Below are 22,468 nucleotides of genomic sequence, written 5' to 3' on the forward strand. Positions count from 1 at the left end.
AGAGAGAGAGAGAGAGAGAGAGAGAGAGAAAGGAGAAAGTGCGAGCAGGGTAGGGGCAGAGAGAGAGGGAGAGAGCCCCAAGCAGGATGCACACTGTCAGTGCAGAGCCTAACAAGGGGCTCAATCCCACAAACTGTGAGATCATGACCTGGGCTGAAATCAAGAGTTGGACACTTAACTGACTGAGCCACCCAGGTGCCCCTATTTTTCAGTCTTTTTCTACTCCCATTGTCCCACCGTGTGTGTGTGTGTGTGTGTGTGTGTGTGCGTCCACATTTGCATTATTGTTTTTTTCCCCACCAAGAACCTCCTCTCTGCATCTTGGTTTGCTGAATACTTAGCCATTCTTTATAACTCATGTCAAATCCCATCTCTTCCATGAAGCCTTGCTCCACCACTCTCATTGGAAGTGCCTTCTTGAAGTGACTTCAGGATGGCTCACTGTCCATCCACTAAGAGTACGTATATCTAGTCTGCAAACTCATGCAAGATCAGAATCATCTCTTCTTTGTGGTATTCACTATGGTAACTTTCTCATACCGAGGGCTTAAGTAATGTCTGTTGAATATACAATACTAGTGTAAGAAGCTACATTAGAGGTGAGCCTTGAAGAACAAGAAAGATGGGCCAGGACACAGAGACCAATTTAATGAGGATAGCCTAAGCAAAGGACAGAAATGAGAATGCTTGAGGTTCCTCTAAGATATAGCAAAGATTTTACCACAACCTGAAGCTTATACAGCATGAATGTTGGTAGTGGTTCACTTAGCTCCCCAAAATGAACTTCATTCTATAGGCACTGGAATCATCGAAGATCTCCGATAAGAGCTATCCTCAGAACTCTGAGTGACTAGAAACAGTACGAAATGCATAAGACAAGTTCACTTTAGAAATGAAGATACCTATAAGATATCCACTGCAATAGTCTAGGGAGAAAAGAGGCAACAAGAGCCTGAATTAGGGAAGTGGCTCTAGGAGCACAAACAATATTACACAGGTAGGATCAAGACATTTAAAAAATAAGGATGCAAAGGATTCCAGTCTGAGAGACTCTGTGGATGGTGATCCCATTAAAAATGAACAAATGAGAGAGAAAGGGGAAGTACTGGGGGGAAAAATTCATTCCATTTAGAATAGCTTGACACTGAGGTCTTGTTAAGACAGGTGAAAATATCTAAACGGTGAGTGATAAATAGTGCTGGAACTGAGGAAAAACATCCAAATGGCAGGTCCCACCTTGAAAACCATCATCAGGAAGCTGACAGCTCGAGCCAGCAGAATGGAGGAGGCTGCCTAAGCACGTGACGTGAATAGATGACACAAGAGCCACCGACAAGCTCTTTGGGAAGGTCTACAACCTGAGGGTGGCAGGAGCAAGCCGGAATGTCCAGAAGGTAGGAGAAAAGCCAGAACAGCAGAGCAGCATAGAAGCCAAGTAAATAGCATTATATGTCACTTAGAAAACCAACAACCACCAGAGATATTGTTATCACTTACCTTGTTGAAAAGAGGAAGGTTAAAAGCATAAAACTCAGCTGAATAGAAAATACTGAAGAAGAAAAAAAACAAAAAAGATTGAATCTAAATTAGGGCTATAAAAATATCTGTAGCATATTTACTGGTCTGCTTAGTCTTATCTGAAACTTATGGAAGCTCAACTAGAAAGACAAACATACATTGCTAAACTGATAGAATCATTTAGGTTAGTGGGACTCAACCTGTTCTTCCTGAAGGAACGTATCCACAGATATAAATTATGATGTCTACTACTCTGCAAATCTGAAACCCTCTTTAAGACATGCTGATTTAATTTGTTCGATTTAGAAAGTGCTGGTTTTTGCTATGAGTATTTATAGGAAATGGCATAGCTGCAGTAGTGTATAATATATATTTTGGAATAACTTGTATTGATCTTAATGACAAAAGATTCTTAGGTATTATAATTACAAAAGTTGTCTTTGGTATTACAGGATCAACGGAATAAAAGGTTGATTTTTGATCCTGGCAGTTACTTGCGTTTCATAGTCTGCTGCTTCTGAAAATGACATGATATTACCTTGGGCATATATTTGAATAGAAAAGATGCCATAATATTCACATTTTAACTAATACAGCCAATTATTATACTTAGAAAATAATAGGATCAGATATTATACATCCTACTTGTAACCCACAATGAAGGGCAAGATTAGCTTAAAGTTACAGTAAAATAAATTGGCAAAAGAGTGCTCCATCTAACATTTGAATTTGACAGATATTGTGGCTTCTTTCATCTGGCATCAACTACTCTAAATCAGACACAAAAAACAAAGGGCATTAAGTCATAATCATAAATATATAACTGATGTCTTATTAAAGAACAGATACCTATGATAAAGCCGCTGAGCATATATAATACGAAGCTCAGTATTCCTTGCTAATCAAATTAACACAGATCACTACACTCTGCTTCTGAGAAGCATGAGGGGTTGGCAGGGATATTTCGGCTTCCAACTTACTTATGAACAGTACGAGAAGAAGGCTGAATTTATCCAGGTCAATATTTGGGTTAGAGAATGTGTCACAGAAGGTTGTGTAGATGATCGTGAGGAGCACGCAGCTGCTGACAGCACCAAAAGGCGGCTTCTTTCTTTCGAGCCAATCCTTGATGTACCTTCGGACGATCTGAAACATAGAGATCAACAGGTTGCCTCTTTTCGAAGATGTAGAGAGTTGAACTGGGCATCACAAAGTGATTCTGACAGCAGAAAGACATAAAGGAAAGAGAGTAATTTGGATGATGGCCACAGTGGATTTCAAAGCTTCCCTGCCACATCACCCTTCTTCTGGGGGATTTAACATTTGTAGTGCAACTACCACTGGTGTCCATAATGAGAGTGTATTTTCAACTGCATTCAAATCCATCCTTAATCATGCCAAATGCTCTTTGCTAGCTGTCACTGAGACATGCCCATTAAGCCTCCCCAAAGTTTATCTCCTCTGTTGATCCTAATGGATGTGTGTAATTATCACAGTCCCCTTGGCCTCAACAGACAATTCCAAGTGCAACTTTGGGAATCTTAAAAATCTGACATCTTCAAGAATTTCAAGACAGTAGATAATCGAAAGTGATCCATGGAACATATTAATATTTAAAATGCAAGCAATGCACCAGAAGTTTTTAATTAAATTATAACTCATGCTTGAAAAGCAAAAGTGCATGTGTTGTGGGAGTTTAAATAATTCAAACTCCGAATATCTAGAGTTTTTGTGAATCCAAAGACAAATGCCATTTGCATGCTTTTAGAATTCCAGAATTAACACTTAAAAATGAATAAACCTGTCCTAAGTTTCCTACAAAAGTTACACAGCAATCCTCTCTTACTTAAAAATCAAATCAGAGATTTAAAATCAGGACAGGCTGAATATTGCCTGGATATGAAACTGGATAACATTTGCCTGGATATAAAAGTGAACCACTCTATTTAAAATCGTACACTTTTGAAAAAAGCTGAACAAACCCTGTAAGAAGGACTATAGTTGAGACATATTAAGTTTTGAGTCACTCGTTATCCTGCATAATTGAACATGAGATTTCACAACAGGCTGAATTACCATGATCCATTAGCAATAATGAGGTCAGGGAACTTCTCCTGACAATGCTGATGGGGTTCTGTCATCTTCTGCTCTGTGGCTAAAAAGGTTTAATTCGCAATGGAGCATACCTTCATGGATACTCAAGAACAGAGTAAACTACTCTCAAGAGAACCTTTTGACAAATGGCTATTAGATCAACTTCATCCATTCTCAAGGACTCTGTAAGTGAAATACCAGTATTAATAAAGGGAGACCAGTTGGAATCAAGTACAGGTACAAAACCTCGGTGGTTGGGTGGGGTGGGAATGAAAGAGAAAGTCTTTTATATATATGTAGATAAATCGTGGTTAAATATTTTAAAAAACAGATCTTTAATTAAAATAATAGCTGGATTTATTTTAAAAAATTATGTTTTTTTCTTTTTGTAGATGTGATCCCAAACCACAGTGATTGATCTGGTGTTCATTTCTTTCTATGAAGTTAACATGCAGTACAGTATAGGGATGCCTGACCGGCTCAGTTGGTAGAACATGTGTCTCTTGATTTGGGGGTTGTGAGTTCAAACCCCATATTGGGCATAGAGACTACTTTTAAAAAATGTAGTAAGGTATACAGAAGTAAGAGCAGTTCTGTCACAGAGTGTTATGACTGATGCATTAGAACACAAATTTTGGAAAATAGTGCTTGAGCTCCCCAGATGGCCCCATGTTGAGATATGTCCCCATGTAGGTGGTTGCTTATTAGAAGACTACAGAGATTTCATCTAAAAGGTCATTTTATAATCTGTTGTGTTTGGTAGCATAAATCTAGTAGTTGCTCAAATTTTTTACAACTCAACTCCTTTAGGAAATAAAATAAATGGAAATTACACAGAACTATTGAAACTGATGCTGTCCTCCAATCTTGTTTGCATATACAGTGCTTAAAGATACAAAAGTCCTCTCTGCAATAGTTATAGAATGTATGATCCCAATTCCCAAAGTAGAAGTGTCTCCTCCCACCACTGACCTCTCTGACAAAATAAAAAGATAAATATGAATGAGGTATAACTTTGAAGTCAAAGCCATTTTAAAAACCAAGAAGACAAATCTCTAATCAATCGACTTTATAAGCTGCAATTTGGCTTAGTCAACCTAATTACATCTTTCTTCAAGTTTTTTTTTTTAAGTTCATTTATTTATTTTGAGAGAGAGAACGCACACCCGAGCAGGGGGCAGGATGGTGGGGGGAAGCAGAGAGAGAGAGAGGGAGAGAAAGAGAATCCCAAGCAGGCTTCACACTGTCAGCACAGAGCCCAACGTGGGGCCTGAACCCAGGAATCGTGAGATCATGACCTGAGCAGAAATCAAGAGTAGGATGCTCAACTTTCTGAGCCACCCAGGTGCCCCTATTATGTCTTTCTTCAATACGAAGTACTTACAGTCTCATAGTATAGTGGGACTCTTTCAATATGTCAAGAAACATGGACCCCTAAGTCCTGCATCCTCCTAAGCCAAAATATCTTTCTTTTAAACACATCAATGTGATAACGCTAGTTACTTAATGTCGATACAGAAAATAAGTAGAAAGTTGGAAATTAGACAGACCCACAAGTGAAACAATAACCCTAGGGGAAAACAAATTGTCTTTCACTGTTTTTAGTCTTATAGTGATATTTGTCTGTGTTTCCTAAGTAAACCATATTATATCTTGCCAGGCTCCAAAGAGATTTTCTATCTTCTTCTAAAATTAAGTTCACAAAGCAGCTGCTTTTGTACCATGTAGCAAGAAAAAGGTTAAAACCTTTCATAAACTACTGGGTGAAGTAGTGTTGATATGCCTTAAAGATATGCTTTGGATATAAACTTCGAGAAACCTCCTCTTCTCTTCATTCAGCCATTTATACTTTTGACAGAATCATCCTCCATTTGTCAAGAATCCATGTCATTTTAAAATTCTCCAAATTTCTTTGCCTTGTAGAAACAGTTAATAACCTTATAGGAAACAAGCCTTTGCTAGAGATAGCAACCCAACCTGACAGAGATGCCTCAGAAGAGGGGGGAGTGGGGAAAGTCAGGATGAGGTGGGAAAAGGCATCTTCCTAAAGTGGTCAGGTGTAGCTTTTCTTCAGAATTTATTCTAATTCATCTGTACTTTCTACACAGCTCAAAGAAACTCAGACATTCAACATTAGTTGACAAAACCTCATTGACTTGCTTTTCCCTATGGAGAGGGAAGGAAAAACATCTTCCCCAAGGAGCTATTTATTGTCTCACTTTCTTCATTTTGATTTGATTTGATTTTTATTGTTTAAAATTTACATCCAAATTAGTTAGCATATATAGTGCAACAATGATTTCAGGAGTAGATTCTTTAGTGCCCCTTACCCATTTAGCCCATCCCCCACTCCCACAACCCCTCCAGTAACCCTCAGTTTGTTCTCCATATTTATGAGTCTCTTCTGTTTTGTCCCCCCTCCCTGTTTTTATATTATTTTTGTTTCCCTTTCCTTATGTTCATCTGTTTTGTCTCTTAAAGTCCTCATATGAATGAAGTCATATGATTTTTGTCTTTCTCTGACTGACTAATTTTATTTTAAATTAAACACCAGGAAGGGTTAAAGGGAAACTCAGATCTGACCCCCAGTACTTCTAATAAGCGAAGCCACATATCAATTACTTTATGACCTCCAAGCTGGAAACCTGAGAAGATATGTCTTAGGTGAAGAATGCTAATATACTGAGATAACAGAGAAGTGTAATATTCATCATTTTGGTTTTCTCCAATTTTTTCCAGGGTATTTTCATGCTTTTTTCCTTCTACTCTGTCTTTATACTTATAAATTGATTTTTGAGTGGGGATATATGACAGATAATTTTTCATATTAAGTCTGAATTTTAAAGATTTATTTTGCTTCAAGGTGACTTTAGGTTGTTTCTTCAATTTTTATCCTCGATTCCACTGAATCCATATATTTTCATAAAGTGTTTTGTGTTTTCTTTAATAGTCTGTTGAAATGTAGAGGTAGGTATACAAAATCGAATCCAATTTATGTAACACTTTTCTTTAAAAATATTTTCATTAAATATTGAGTAGATTAAGAATAATATCTGTATACTTTCTTAAAAAGCATAAACAATAAAAATACATGGGAACAGTAAACACCCATCATCTACTTAAGTATTATTTAATTTCCGTCTCACGAGAGAAGTTGTGCAGATATTATCCTGCTCAGTTTACAGTCCGTAACAAAGGCACAGAGAGCCCAAACAACTTGCATATAATGTTAAAAGGTCAGTGAGGGGGATATGAGCAGGAATATCACCTCTGCCTCCTCAGGAAACAACAGCATAATGGTTAAAGTTATAGACTTTGGAGCTTCTTTATAATCTTGGGCAAATTCTTTAACTTTCCTGTGCCTCATCTGTAAACTGGATATAGTAGTAGTCACAGGGAGGATTAAGTCATTAAATAAACAAATGTCTCAGAAACAGGGCCTGTACATGGTGAATAATGGCTGTTCTTATTTCCAAGTCCCAGTTTGCTGATGTTTCTATCACAACACTGTTTACCAGTATATCCCACTGCATAATGTAACAGCTTCTTTTCTCTCAAAGCCATTCAAGTGAAGTAATGAAAATAGTTCATATCTAATATAATTTTGTAAGTACAAAGTTTTACTAGCATTAATAACATTACCTTCAGCTTTAGCCAAAGACTATGAAAAGCCAACCTCAAAAGTTTACAGAAAAAAAATGGGGTTTAGTGTGCTGTTTTGAAAAGTATTTTTCAGAGGTGGTGGGTATTCTGTTTCATTAACATTTATTCGTAACTCTCTCAATATAATGCATGAAATAAGTATTTGTCACAAGGATTTAGATGTATTGAAGGTTTTATAAAGAAAAAAGAAATATACAATAACACCATTGTATTTATTTCTAGACACATTGCAGTCAGTCAATAATGATTTCAACCGAAAAGAAGTACTGTATGGAGAAAACACACAAAATAAAATTAAATTAACTCTCAGAAATATAAAAAGTAAAAAATTAAATGATAAAGTTTTATCATCACTAAAAGTTGAAGGAAAATATTTTCAACTCACCCTTCCTGGTCTTTTTCTTCTCCCTCTTCTTCCCATTGTTTATTTAAAAGGTAATGATAAAAATCTCATTTTAAAATTTAGATTAAAAAAGACTAATTTTAAAATGATAAAAATCTCATTTAAATAGAAATATTTACTTTCATAATGTGGCGTCTCTAGTTATAATTGAGAAATGAGACCACCTTGCCTCAGCTACTTCCTCTGAAGAAGTATATATGAGCCTTTCTAAGATCCTCAAAGATCACATCACAAAGTCCAGGGGAATCAACTGATTGCAAACAAATACAGAGATAAAGAAGCAGAAAATGTCCCCAGTATCACAGAGCTTATATTCTATTTAAGAAGATAAATAGGAAGCAAAAACAATAAACAAATCAACAAGAGGGAGATAATGATCCCTACTAAGTAGGATGATATGAGAGTGACTGCTGTGAACAGGCAGCCACTGGAGGAGGGGTAAGGAAAGGTCTTTCTGCGAAGGTGAAAGGTGAGGTATTCCAAGCAGAAGGAACAGTTGGTGCAAAGCTTCTAAGGCAGGATCAAAGTTGGCATGTTTGAGAAACAGAAGCAAAAGGTCAGTGAAACCCAAGTGAAATGGGCAAGTGGAAGAGTATTAGGGGAAGTAAAAGAGACCTGAAAATAGAAGATAGGGTGACATAATCTTGTAAAGAAGCAGAGTAGGATTTCTAGGAAGTGTTAAGTGACATTTTAAATTTGGGGTCATAAATCTGAAACAAGAGGAGACCAATTATGTGTTTTTCTCCAGTAGAGCTGGAGATCTAGGTAAAATAGCTGCCAGGGGTTTCATGAAGATAAGTTCAAAGTTTTTTTCAGCCAATCTTTTTATACAGCTCACACTGTACTATTGAGTGTGAATATACTAATAGAGTATATTGAATATACTAATATTGAATATTAGTATTCTAGCTATACTAGTATATATAGTATACTAGCTATTGAATATACTAATAGAGTCTCTGCTTCTAGGAAACTCACAGGTCAATTATAATCTCTCCTGATGAATTTATGAATCAAGTACAATGGGAGAACTGGCATTTAGTCTAGATCAGGGGAGTTGGAGCAGGTTGACTGCACACCAGAAGGCGTCTATATACTGAGTCTTATGGGATGAATAGCAGTTTGCTGGTGGAAAAGATGGGAACCATAAGCCTTTGAAAAACAGAGAGCAGTGAAGGGGAATGAGCAGGTGAGAGAGTGGAGCACATGTGGCCTGGCACGGGACGTGCCATCACGAAGGGGATGGTGGGAGGTGACACTGAGGAAGCAGGGTGGGGCCAGACTGTGAAGGGTTTTGTGAGTCACACAAGAAATGGGCGTTTTTAAGGAGAAGAACAAGATAATCTGATTTGTTTTTTAGGGCTATCCTGGAGGCAGTGAAGACACTGGTTGGGAATCAGAAGAGGCTTAGGGCAGAGAGACACTCTGAAAGTGCAATAATTTAGACGAGAGATGACAAAGTGGTGGCATCCTCTCTGGCAGTGTGAATGAGGTCCCAGAGGCCAGACTGAACGATTTCTGAGGCAGAAATGGAGACGTTTAGTGACTGCCTGGATGTAAGGGAGTGAGGATGTACAGACAAAGAGGAGGCAGGGTGGCTACTAAAGCTGGAGACTGGGGGTGTGATTGTTAATTCCTAAGACTAGAATACAAGAGGTGGGCAGGTATATGTAAATGTTTTCCTCTTTGAAAAAAGCCATTAAAGGACTGTGGTACTAGAAGATAGACAAAGGGTTTTTTGGTCCATATGTTTTAAGCCAAACATTTATTAACAGAGATATTTCCAAGATCCACTAAGAAAAGAATGTATGATCCTCAGGTTATATGGAATTATTTTCAGAACCGAGAAAACAAGTATGGGTTTAAACTAACAGTATCCACAGCTTGAACTCTCTAGAGCTGAGAAGGGCAGGTGGGTTCTGTTATGCTTCTATAAGACAGCATTTCCCTTACTGATCACAAAACTCTCACCTATTCATTCCCTTGCTCACCCATTCCACACTTATTTATTGGGTGCCTATGGTTTGTGTATGTAATGGTAAACAAAACAAATATGGCTCCTGTACTCAGGAAGCTTATAGTCTAATGCAGGAGACAAACAGTTAACAAGCAAACAAAAGGTAAGTATATATTGTGGCAAAGGTCAAGAAAAGAATCAAGGTGCTACAATAAAGAGCAACCAGGGAGGGGAGCCTGGGTGGCTCAGTCAGTTTAGCGGCCAACTCTTGATTTCGGCTCAGGTCATGGTCTCATGGTTTGTGGGTTTGAGCCCCACATTGGGCTTGGCAGGGGACATAATATTTATCCAGAATACCTGTGACGTGAGCAGCACTGTAGGAGAAGTAGTTTTCCAAGTATCATTATATATATATATATATATATATATATATATATATATATATATATTTTTTTTTTTTTTTTTTTTTTTATTTTTTGAGAGAGAGATAGAGCACACAAGCAGGGGAGGGGGCAGAGGGAGAGAGAAAGAGAATCTTAAGCAGGCTCCATGCTCAGTGTGAAGCCTGTAGCAGGACTCAATCCCACGACCCTGGGATCATGACCTCAGCCAAAATCAAGAGTTGTATGCTTAACCAACTAAGCTACCCAGGCACCCTTCATTCTATATTTAATTAAATGGTATTCTTCGACTACTTTTAAGTCTTTCCCTTTAACCCTAAACTTAGTCCATTTTCTAAGTATAGCATGAAAGTTAAAAAAAAAAAAAAATGGGGGCATGTAGTGGATGCTGTACGTTTGATTGAAGTGTTTATTCCCATATCTGCAGGGCATGTTGGTTGTCCCAAAGATCTCAGTTGAGAGCCTCTATGGGAATTGCTGCTAAGACAGCAGACTCTCTCAAGGTTATACCTCTGACGGGGAGTGGAGGGAAGCAAGTACCTAATGCCTAGTCAGTGCAAGAGTATAAAGACTGGGCACTCTTGTCTTAGACAGGATGACTCTGAGGGATCAGAGCAGCTAGAGGCCTTTGCTGGAACTACATCGTCCTGCACCTCCTCCCTGTCCTACTTTTCTTACTTTCCCAAAGGTGTTCACCCCAAGGGTATTCCCCCAGCCAACTTCCTGCATGGAAACCTGTGTCTCACACGGTTTCCCAGAGAACCTAGCTAAGACAGTATGTAAATATTACATGTCTGTACATGTAACACATTATTTATAGTTAATATTTCAAATTATTTATAGTTAATTATTTACGGTTAATATTTCAAGGAGTTGCTTCTTGTTTAGTATTGATAGGGAATTTGAAAACGACGATGCCAGGCTCTATGGTGAAAACTTTCTATGCATCCACTTTTAATTTAATCCTCACAACAACTCCTTGAGATAGGTACTATCATTATATAATTTGATAAATTATGAACCTGGAGCTAAGGAGATAAAATGACCTGCCCAAGGTCACACAGCAAATAAAAAGTAGAACTAAGAACTAGAGTCTAGTTGCTCTTAAACCAACATTTGTACTTTTAACATACAGTGTTTTCCTGAGATTCACTGAGATTCACTCATTTTAGTAGTACAATTCTGTGCTCCATTACAGTGTTTTTAAATTTGCATGTTATAATTCAATTATGTGCTTATTATTAACTTGCTATAAGAGGTTAAATATAAGGATTTCTCCTATTAGTCTAATTCAATAAGAATGACAAAGGAAATGAAATTTTCTAAGATCTAATTTTAAGAGCTAATAGAATTAAATGTTTATTTTATTAATTACATGATCACAAGTATGATCACTGCTATTGAAGAGAGCTGTGAGGAAGCCAGCCAGCCAGATGCTTTTTCCCCAACAATAGTCATAAGTGCTGAGACTTTATCAGAAGGAGAATAAGGAAATGATTTACTAAGTATTTTTAAGCGAGCTATGTAGTTACAAAGCAGAGATAATAAATTAAAACAATCAAGATTCTGTGCAGGCATCCCTATATAAAGCTCTCTGCAAAGCAAATTGATATTAAATAAAGAAATAAAAATATGGGTATATTGTGATTGATGAAACCTTGTGTTTCACGGTCTTATATTTTCTTTTAACTGTCTCTTCCTCTGGCTATCTTTTGCCTCAGTTGTCCTGACATTACATGAGAATTCACAATTTGATTCACACACAAAAAAAGAATAGATGAAATTGGAGGGAGACCTTACCTGTCCAATAATGAGAGGAACCACAACAGTCATAAAAAGCTGAGAAAAAATAGATGTGAAAGGCACAGAAGAGGATGAGCCAAGCTGCAAAACAAGAATATAAGAGGAGTTAGAATTACTTTGAAGTGGTTACCAAATATCGCTGTTAGTTAAATGGCACAGTAAGTGAATTCTCTCACAGCCACCAAAAATTGGGTAGCTACATACAAACAGCAAGTGAAGTTACTTTTAATTTTCTGAATTTAGCACACAATAGACTGAGTAATTTAATACATAATTTTTATTGGGAAACTACCATTGAGGGAAAATGGTAACTATGTTTTTGCAATTAACTTGAATTGCTTATTATTAAATACATTGCTGATTAGTAAAGTCATTCTTTGTTCATACTGTCCATAATCATGGCGATCTATTTCACCTATAATCCACAGTTTGTATGCTTTCTATTTCACTTGTCTGTAGATCCCTAAGACAAACATACTGTGTCTCATTATTCTCTTATCAAGATCACATTTCTATGTATGCAAATGAAATAGTTTCTAACTTTTCTACTTCAAAACAGAGCCAATGAATCTCCTATACCTTTAAAATTTACTCTTACACAAAATCTAGGAAACGGGAATTCTTGGAACATAAATTATTTTTCAACGTAAAGTTTCAGTGTATCTCTCTTTTTGCCTCCCTCCTCATTTTTTGGTTCGTCCTTACTAATGATGGCACTCTGGGCTTCATAAAGATTTTACTGTCCGTAGCATAGGTAGTGTTTATCTGTAAACACAGTCCTATACTCACTGTTAGTCTCAACCACCAAGAATTGCAAGCTTCCTATTAACTTTGTAATGGCTTTTGAAACCTCCTTCTGGCTTTCAAACCTCTATGGACAAACAATAGCCTGTTCAATAGATGTTTATCTCTTTTATGAGGCCCTTTTGCAGCCAGGTTCTTTCAAGCCATCAAGTAATCTCCCTGGAACTTGGAACTTTTACCCTTCCCCTGCAGACCAAACCTCAATTTTTATATTTCCTATGTTTAATTAAACTTGGAAATACCTCTTAAAAGATAATTTTTGTGAAAGACTTTGAGGTAGTAATGAATGAGGGCATAGAATAAAACAAATGAAACAAATGAAACGTTTAGATAAATGAAGTCATTAGCTCAGATGAAATGATGTGGGGTCAGTGTTTTCACTGACTTCTAATTCCTGCATGAACTAGCTTACCAAAATCTTATCTACACCATGGTGGATTTTATGAAATTCTGTCCCCATCCTTGGCTCCAATCTATATGCACTCAATATGCCAAGAATGTATGTTCTGCCCACCAATGGCCTGCATTCACTTAATACTAGCTTCAGCACTGACCACTGGCTGTGAGTTTAACTCACAAAAACTGTAGTCCCTAACCTTTTCCTCCAGAACCAATATAAACTAAAGAAATGAAGAAAGACAAACAGAAAAAGTGAAACTGGTGAAGAACACCTAGAATTCCTGGTGTGTTACATGCTACATGGATGTTAGAGGTCTCTTTTTATGAGAAGCCAAAGTATTAAAAGCCAGTAATTCCACCCTATTTTAGAACAACTATGTCTTTGAAGTGCAAGGTATTTAATAAATATACCCTTCTTTCCACAAATATTAACTCTAAAGATGCTCCTGGGGTAAGAATTGAAATTTTAAAACTATATATTTTATAGAGAAACTGAGGCACTGGATGAATTGAAAGATAAAATTTAAAGAACAAAGTTTTCAAGTTCAAAAGCATCCAGCTCAATGCTCTATCCATAAGGTTCACAATATTTGGAGAGAGGCAGTAGGATTCAGGGTGATAACCTTCAAGTAAAACCTGTCAATTCTTGCCTGGAATCTCATGGGTAGATAATCTCACATATCCCTGTTCCCCTCCCTCCCTCCCTCCCTCCCTCCCTCCCCTCCCTTCCTCCCTTCCTGAGAAAGAGAGAGAGAGGGAGAGAGAGAGGGAGAGAGAGAACTCTCACTCAAGCATGGGGGGTGGGGCAGAGGGAGAGAGAGAATCTTAAGCAGGCTCCATGCACCCAGCTCTGAGCCTGACATGGGGCTAAATCTCATGACTGTGAGATCATGACCTGAGCCAAAATCAAGAGCTGGATGCTCAACCAACTGAGCCACCCAGGTGCTCTTCTGTTCCCCTTTCTATCTCAACTCTACTGTTATTTAATGTGTCTTTAAAATGTCTTAATGAATAACCATATCAAGCTATATTCCCTCTGTAAACCCAGTGCTTATTGACCCAATACCTGGCAGAGATAATAAGTTTGCAGATAATAAAGCTGTGCACGACTAACAAGATGAAGTAATCTGTAAATATAAGGTGCTAAAAAGTGTCACACTCATTCAAAACCGTATCCGTATTTTTTCTAAAGTTACAAAAACACAAAACTTAAGTATATTTTAAAAACCTCTTATTATCAGTGGTGTTATACAATCACCTGGTATTATTTTTTCCACTGCTTATTTATCACTGGTAACACAATTAATTCTAATATGCACCTAGAAACAAAGGGCATCTAGACATGATGAGAACCACGTGAAGGAAGGAGGTGTGTGTGTGCGTATAAGAAGTAGAGTGAGCTTTGCGTGTTCTCTGCCCTCAGCCCTCCTCCACGCCCTTCCTTAGCTCCTTAATGCTGCTCTGGAGGGAAAGACCTAAAACTTAATAGAATCCTACCCCTGAAAGACTTGGAATCCCATTCTCTCTTTTTAAAGATGTGAAAACTGAGGTCCAGGCAGAAATGACTTGTAATTAACACCTCTAATACTTGCCTTATGATGTGAAATTGGCTATGCTTCTCAAACCCGTTCAAGCAAGTCTTCAGCCAAATCTACTCTGTGATCATAGTTCTCCTACACTGGAAGGCTTGCTTGTTTAACAAAAAAGTATTGCTGGAGAGCAGTAACCGCAGAGATCAAATAGAGAAAAGTTAAAACATCACTTCATTTATTAAGTTAATTTGGGGGTTATTTTTAATCCCAATTCTATCTAAAAGATTGCATTTGGAGATAAGAGAGGTAAAGGAAAATTCACGTCAGTTTTAGCTTTAAAATTTGTTATATATTTTAATTTCTCCACCCATCACATAATAGACCATGTCCATGTTCAATGTTTAGAAGGGTTGTGTTCCTAGAAGGCAATAGAAAAGGTGATCTCCAAAGTCCCTTTGTCCTCTAAAAGGTCTGTGATCTCTGGTCTACTTGGTTGGGAACACAGGTTAGAGGAGCTTCCCACTTTGTCAGATCAGAGGCCAGAGCAAGCTGGCCAGGGATGCAACTAACAGGGTTCATGAAGCCAGACTAGGTACGCAGTGATGCTGGGGAAGAAATCCCGCAGGATGCCTCTCTTAGAAGTGGTTCTGAAAGGAAGGAGATCTCAGTACTGAGGTCTAATTTGGCATGAGTCCTTTCTTTTGAATCAGCAACAGACCTGTCGTGGTGGTCAATGTGAAGATGCAGAGATGCTCTTGGGGACGTTTCTGACGCTATGAAGTACAGAAGAAAGAAGAGTGAGCATCTGGCATCAGGTAACATATGAGAGCATGACCAGAAAAGCACAAGACCCCATCATTTTGTATGCAGAGTTGATTTTAACTAAAGCAGAAGGAAGTATGTGCGAGGGATATTCTGTTCTTCACATTTTAATGAGGAACCTGTCATGGTTTCTATTGTGAAGACCAGTGTGTTTATAAGAAGCATCAATAATTTGTCCATTTGGATAGAGTTGCAGGTGCAAGATAAGGATGTATCAGGCCAGTGCTCTGTGCTTCATTGAGCTACCCTGGCAGATTTAAAGGTGATAGTCTCACACTGCCAACCCGTATTTTAATATACAGTGTGTTAAATGAACAATCTGGTCACTGGCTAATTTCTTTTAGAGATACAATGCTTTGAAGCAGAGAACTCACAATTAGGTTTGTTTTATTTGTTTTAATATCATGGAGAGAAGAAATGTTGCAGCGAAAACTAAACATGTGAAAATTCAGGACCTTTGTGTTTGATCATTCAAATAGTTACTGGTGCCTCCTGTGAGGCAGGAGCATGTTCTAGGCATTGGGAATCCAACAGCGAACACAACACAAAACCCCTCCTCTCCAGGAGGTGCTTTTTAAAAAAAAATTCTTTTAATGTGTAGTTTTGAGACCGAGACAGAGCATGAGTGGGTAAGGGGCAGAGAGAGAGGGAGACACGATATCCAAAGCAGGATCCAGGCTCTGAGTTGTCAGTATAGAGCCCTACGAGGGGCTTGAACTCACAAACTGTGAGATCATGACCTGAGCTGAAGTTGGACGCTCAACTGACTGGGCCACCCAGGCAGCTCCAGGAGCTGCTCTCTAAAAGTTGAGGAATGTGTGCATGTCTACCCAGCACCAAGTGCTCACGCGCTCTTTGCCATAGAATACCTTTCCTCCCCAGTCGCAACTGGAAAAGTTCTGGTCCTTTTCTAAGGGTTAATTCACGTATCACTTGTTTAGGAATGCTTTCCAAACCCTCCTCCTCAAACACAGACTCGGCCGCCCCCTCTTTTGTGGCTCTGCGTTTGCACTGTTCCTCTCAGAATCCTTAGTCTTGCTCTTGTGTACAAATCTGTTTCTCTCACTACACTGTATGTTCCAGAAGGTCAGGGACAGGATCTCATTTATATTTATATTCCCAGAGCCCAGCAGAGTGACTACGTTTTACATCTAGGGCAGTGGTTCCCAAACTCTAGCCCATCAGAAATACCTGCAGGGCTTCTTAAAACACAGATTTCTTGGCCCCATCTTCAGAGAAGGTTGGGGAGTATGTTGAGAATTTGCATTTCCAATATGGTTCCACTGAAGTTGGTGCTGCTGAGCTTATGGTTCACCCTTTGAGAACCACTAATCTAGCACATAGCAGGTATCCAACAATTTTGAGTTCAATTAATGAACTCAATTAACCAACAATACATAGGCAGCAAAAGAGGCCTGACAATGTTTTCTTTTCTTTCCACCCGTCCAACTACAAATTACAAAGCCCTGCTTAATTCACAGTCTCAAGAAGAGGATCACATTGCCTGGCCTCCCAACAATCTCCTATAATTACAATAATGGCAATTTTACTTGTAGACTTTCTATGTGCCAGACACTGCTCTAAATGCTTAATGTATGCCAAATAATTTAATTCTCACAGCATCTCCTTCAGGCAGGTCTTACTAGTACCACCATTTTCATATAAGCCAACAGTGGCACAGAACAGTTGGACTTAGACAAGGTCACTAGCTAGAGAGTGCCAGAGCCATGACCTAAACCTGGAAGTGTCACTCCACAGCCCTCACACGTCATTTTTGCACTCTGCTGCATATTTATTACAGAAGATACAGAGCAGTGAAATGGGGAAAGGGGCAGGGGTAGAAGCCAAACCTGGGATCCCCCTTTTTTGCCCTTGTGAGAGAAAGACAGGGAGGGTGTGTGTGTGTGTGTGTGTGTGTGTGTGGTGCCTACATGGAGATGGGAACTGGAAAGCAGGCAGAAGCAAGAAGAGGGAGAAGGAGAAACAAAAAGAGAGGTGGGAGAAACTTGGGAAGCAGTAATTGATGATACAGTCTTTCTCATCTGGGGTTCCAGATCTGAACTACAGAACACAGGAGATTATTTGAGTGACTATTTTCTCAACTCTTTCAAGGATGGTACCTAAATAGTATCTGAGTAAATGCATCAGAAAGAGTTAATCCAATATATACAATGGCTGTCTTAGGGCATTAGGGCTTCATTATATAACCTGGCAGAGAAAGGCTGAATGGAACCAGGGTTGACAGTTATCAATCCATTCAATTTAGAAACTGATTTGGAAAGAATCTGGGGGTTCAGCCAGTAAAATATTGTGGGGCCAAACAAGGCTCAGAGAGACAAATGAGTAACAATTCTTGATGGAGACGCTGAGCGTCTGTAAAATCAGAGTTATCAACCTACAGTTAGAAAACAGATGGTGTGTTTTCAATCACTTCTGTAAGTGAGCTGACCTGTAAATTGTCATTAATGCACCAGGTCTTCACTTGCTCTGCTGTGTAATCAGCCTTTTATCTCCTACCAGGGAAATCCATTAGCCACTGGCGTCTCTACTATTTGTGTCTCTTCTCGGCTATTAAAACATTATTGTATTAAATAATTCACCCCTGATGATTGGTCTTTGCTTTCATTAGCACTGCATTCAGGGAAAATATAAGAACAGATATTTACAGTTTATACTGTAGAACGGTGAAGGGTAAATCTCTTCTGTGAGAAAAGCGGGACAAAGCCACTTTGGATAGGGAGCGGTGTTTGTTCACTTCCTGCCCAATTTCCACCCTCCGCCATGGCCCGCAGAACCCAATCCTGGGGAGGGGGCAAGGGGGTCACTTACTAGTGGCTCTCCTTTCTTGTGCCTCTACACAGACACCCTCATAAATACCGGTGTCCTTCCCATCACAAAGACAAACATCCTAACAGAAGAAGGGAGAGTGTCCCCAGGCCCCAGTCCCCCAAATCCTTTGAGATTTCCATCTTTCCCCAGAAACTATAGTTTAGCCTTTCTTTCATTCAACTGCTGCCCCTTCTCTCACAGAGAAACCTGCAAACTACATCGATGACTTACACAAAATCAAGGACTTAAATGTATACCAGCTGATGGGCTCAACGTAAAAATGGCCATGATTTTTATCAAAATTAAAATATGATTGTTAATCGTGATTCAGCTGCATGCATAAAACTAAAATTGGGTTACTGTCTGGAAAGTATATACTTAGTAGAGGAAATGAGCCTTTTTATATCTAGATGCATGGTATTTTTCTTTGAGAAGTAACAAACAAAATAGGCTTTTAATAATTTTTTAAAGATAAATTATGTAAAACATTTCTTTTTATTATATGCTAATTTAAAACATAAGATGAAAAGATTACCTTCCAATCACTGACGGAAACTGTGTACAATTGTAAATTCTGGTTACTCAAACCACACAGGATGTTCAGTGAAACGTGCCTAAAGGAACTGCAAATTGGCTGTGGGGAAATGAGCTATCAGGACATGGAAGGCTGGAGGGAGAGATACTCAGAGGCATCTGGGAACAAACTTTGCTCCTAATTTGGCCACAGAATTTGGTCTTGTCAGTCTATTTGGTTAGGGAACCAAAGAGCCCATTGTTGCTAAATAGTCCCTCAAGTGGAGTAAACATCTAAGTTCCCCCAGAAGAGTGCCCTAAGCCGGGGGACCAAAAGGCAGGAGTGGCCTAAGGGAGCTGTTCCCTTTTACTCTGGCCAGACCCCACCTGCTCAGGGAGCACCAGCAGTGGCAGCTGCTGTTGGAGAGGGAACCAAGGGGCAAGGGGAAAGCCTGGCTAAGGCAGTGCTGCGGTCATCCGGTGTCCCTGCCTGGCTTCAGCTAAGTCTGAGAAGTCCCAGACCAGCAGTGGCAGTGGCCTCTCTGGGTCACTGATCCTGGAAAGGGAAGAGAGGTTTATCAGTGTCACCTCTAGAGCATTTGGAAATAGCTTGCCAGGCACTCCCCCGACCCATTACGTTTCAGCGAGATCAGAGGGGAGAGGGAAGTGCTGGCATGAGCATTTACAAGAGATCCCACAGATGATTTTGGTTTACAAAATCCTCTCTGTGTGAGAACGACTTCTGAGGGATTTCCACACACAGCCCAAAGATGAGCTACTCTCAGGTTCAGGAGGAGATTTGTCTTCAGCTGCTTTCGGAACACTTGGGCACAAGGTAGGAAGACTGGCTCAACGTGAACGACTGGGGCAATCAAACGGACAGTTGCTCTTTAAGTGCTTCACGTTTTGTCACTTTACGCATCACATGTGTGTGACCGTCAAATACACAACCCATCTTTGGGAACATATTACAAAATGTAATCAGACTATTGTACATGACACTAATGGCTGTATTCACTGTTTCTGTTTATATTGATGGGATTAAAAGTGGAATAATTTTCTATCACAGATGGCCAATTATGAGGGCAACTAATGAGGACTGTAGCTTTGAAAGTTGCCACTCAATCTGTCTCTCCCATGCTGGGCCCGCCTCGTACACGAACTCCTGCACCATGTAGTCTGAACCAGGTACGTTAGCAGTTAGAGTTTTCCTCTAAATCTCTCCCATGTTCTAATTTGTTCTTGTTTACCCAAATAAGCTTTAAGTTCCTTCAACGCAATAACTATGCCTTATTCTTTTTTGTCTTTCCTATGTTACCTAGGATACACATGTTCCAGAGATAATCATCGATGGTGATAACAGGTCTTAAAATAAGAGGTGTCTCCTAGGAGGCATGCTTTGTGAGCACAACTTGGAAAGGCACGTGCAAGGGGGCACAGCGCCTGGCTGAAAGCACCTGATGTTCTTTACTACTTGTACAGAGTCTCAAGTCAATTGCAAAACCTCTTTGAACCTAAGTTTTCTCATATAAAGTGAGGATAATACATTGAAAGGTAGCCGTGGGATTCTTTATGAAGTACGTATTATAAATACTTGTTAAAAATTATTCTACCTCGGGGTACTTGGGTGGCTCAGTTGGTTAAGTGGCTGGCTCTTGGTTATGACTCAGGTCACGATCTTACGGTTTGTGGGTTCGAGCCCCGCATCGGGCTCTGCACTGACAGTGCCTGCTTGGGATTCTCTTTCTCCCTTTCTCTCTGCCCCTCCCCTCCTTGCTCTCTCTTTCTCTCTCTCTCTCTCTCTTAAAATAAATAAACTTAAAAAAAATTATTCTACCTCTCCTCCCGTTTCCCCCTCTCCTCCTGGAAAAACAAGGTTTCTTATACAGTGCTGTGGGAATTGAAGGCTATTGGATTTAAGAACCACTGACATGGGAAGTAACAGAAGACAGTCACATCAATGGGACGTATAGGGAGCTCAGAAACAGAATGTGGTGTGCATGCATGTGAGTGTACATCTGTTTGTGTGTGTGGGGGTGCATGTATGCATATGTCTAACTATCATAATGCCTTATAAATATTTGCTTGAACAGAGGCCAGATCCCCAAGAAATCAAGTCATATCAACTCAGTTGAGATAACAGCAGCACTGGTGGCGTTTCACTTACTTAAGGGGTTGCTTACATGCTATCGAATGGGTAAGGGTGTAGACGAATGTTTATCAAACATCCTAAAGTATTGAATTGACCATCCCCACATATGAAGATGGTCTGATCTATAACTCTGAGGACATGACTTTCAGAAGTGGTCAAAGTTTGGACTCCAAACTAGATGTTCAATGACCTTTATGGCTATGGTGGAAGTGAGGCCTTGGTCTGCTGTTTTAACCGCACAAGCCTAAAGTGTTACTGACCTTCCCCTGCCAAGCATAAACTTATTTAAATAAATTGGTGTTCTACAGAATTATGGAGTTTGAGACCGTGAATATGGTCTCCAATATATGGTGTCCTTAGATCACAACCACAGTAAATTAGACAGAGCTGTTCTATGGTGTGAATACACAGTTATCCCTGACCTTTGTCTTAACTTTCACAGGGAGTAACAAAGAAGTTTAAACATTGTTTCCTTTCACTCCTCAGAATAAACAAGATGTGGTTGGGAAGCAGATGTGGCAGCAGCTAAGGAGGCTGGAGGGGAACACAAGTCCATAGAAGCAGGGGCTTCACGTCACCTGATGGGCTGTCCCAGTACGGTACACGTGGGCTTCAAACTGGCTGCCTGATCTTACCACCTAAATGCTGAACTCAGCCCTACAGTCTCTTTTCGTCTTAACTACCACACTACAGTTCCAGGCTTAAAATTCTCTCTCCTTCAGTATTCTCTATTATTTGCTGCTGAACAAAGACTATTATAATGGCTGGTAAATAACCATATCAAGGAAAGGAAAGACATGCAAGTTTTTAAGTGACGTTAGACATAACAGAGAATCAGCACCATGCATATGAGAAAATATGAAGTAAGCAGGAGATCCTTTGAGTTTCCATCTACCTTCTCTTTTTCCTCAAATTAAAAGTTTTCATCCAGAACAAAATTCATTATAACCCCGCTTCTCACTTCTTCTATTAAATAAAATGTTTTCTATTTTAGTAATCTCCTTTGAAATATTTTGATACTTGTGATACTTACAATTTCGGGCTTGGATTTTAATTATCTATGAATGTATTCTATTTCCTCTATGAACACATAAATTCTTTGAGAGAAAGATCCATATCAGATTGAGCTTTGTAATATTCACAGTGCACAGCAGGCATTCACACACTGAATACAACCATGGATGTTTTGCTTAATACTACTGAAAAAAAAAAAACAAAAACAAAACACTATAGGAGCGCCTGGGTGGCTCAGTCAGGTTAGCATCTGACTTCGGCTCAGGTCATGATCTCACAGTCCATGGGTTCAAGCCCCATGTCAGGCTCTGTGCTGACAGCTCGGAGCCTGGAGCCTGCTTTGGGTTCTGTGTCTCCCCCTCTCTCTGTCCCTCCCGTGCTCATGCTATGTCTCTCTGTCTCTCAATAATAAATAAACGTTAAAAAAAATAACAAAAAGAAACTATAAATTCTTTTTTGGAGCAAATACAAGGTAAGACTTTATGCATCAGGCTGAGACCCTCACCTTCTAACCATCCATTTACCATCTGAACTGATCTAATCATTCATTACTCACCCACCTTT

General features: G+C 39.2%; 1 protein-coding gene across 2 annotated transcripts in view; it reads right to left on the reverse strand.

The window, feature by feature from the left end:
- SLC10A7 (solute carrier family 10 member 7) overlaps positions 1-22,468 on the reverse strand; it is a 251,551-nt gene that overhangs the window by 40,028 nt on the left and 189,055 nt on the right. For both annotated transcript variants that reach the window (XM_049632259.1, XM_049632258.1), the window contains 3 exons: positions 11,837-11,920; positions 2,499-2,664; positions 1,498-1,549 (listed from right to left, as the gene is read on the reverse strand). In XM_049632259.1, coding sequence (XP_049488216.1) covers positions 1,498-1,549; positions 2,499-2,664; positions 11,837-11,920 — 302 coding nt within the window. The remainder of the gene's footprint in view (positions 1-1,497; positions 1,550-2,498; positions 2,665-11,836; positions 11,921-22,468) is intronic.

The sequence above is a fragment of the Panthera uncia genome, chromosome B1, assembly GCF_023721935.1.
Source record: "Panthera uncia isolate 11264 chromosome B1, Puncia_PCG_1.0, whole genome shotgun sequence".
NCBI lineage: Eukaryota > Metazoa > Chordata > Mammalia > Carnivora > Felidae > Panthera > Panthera uncia.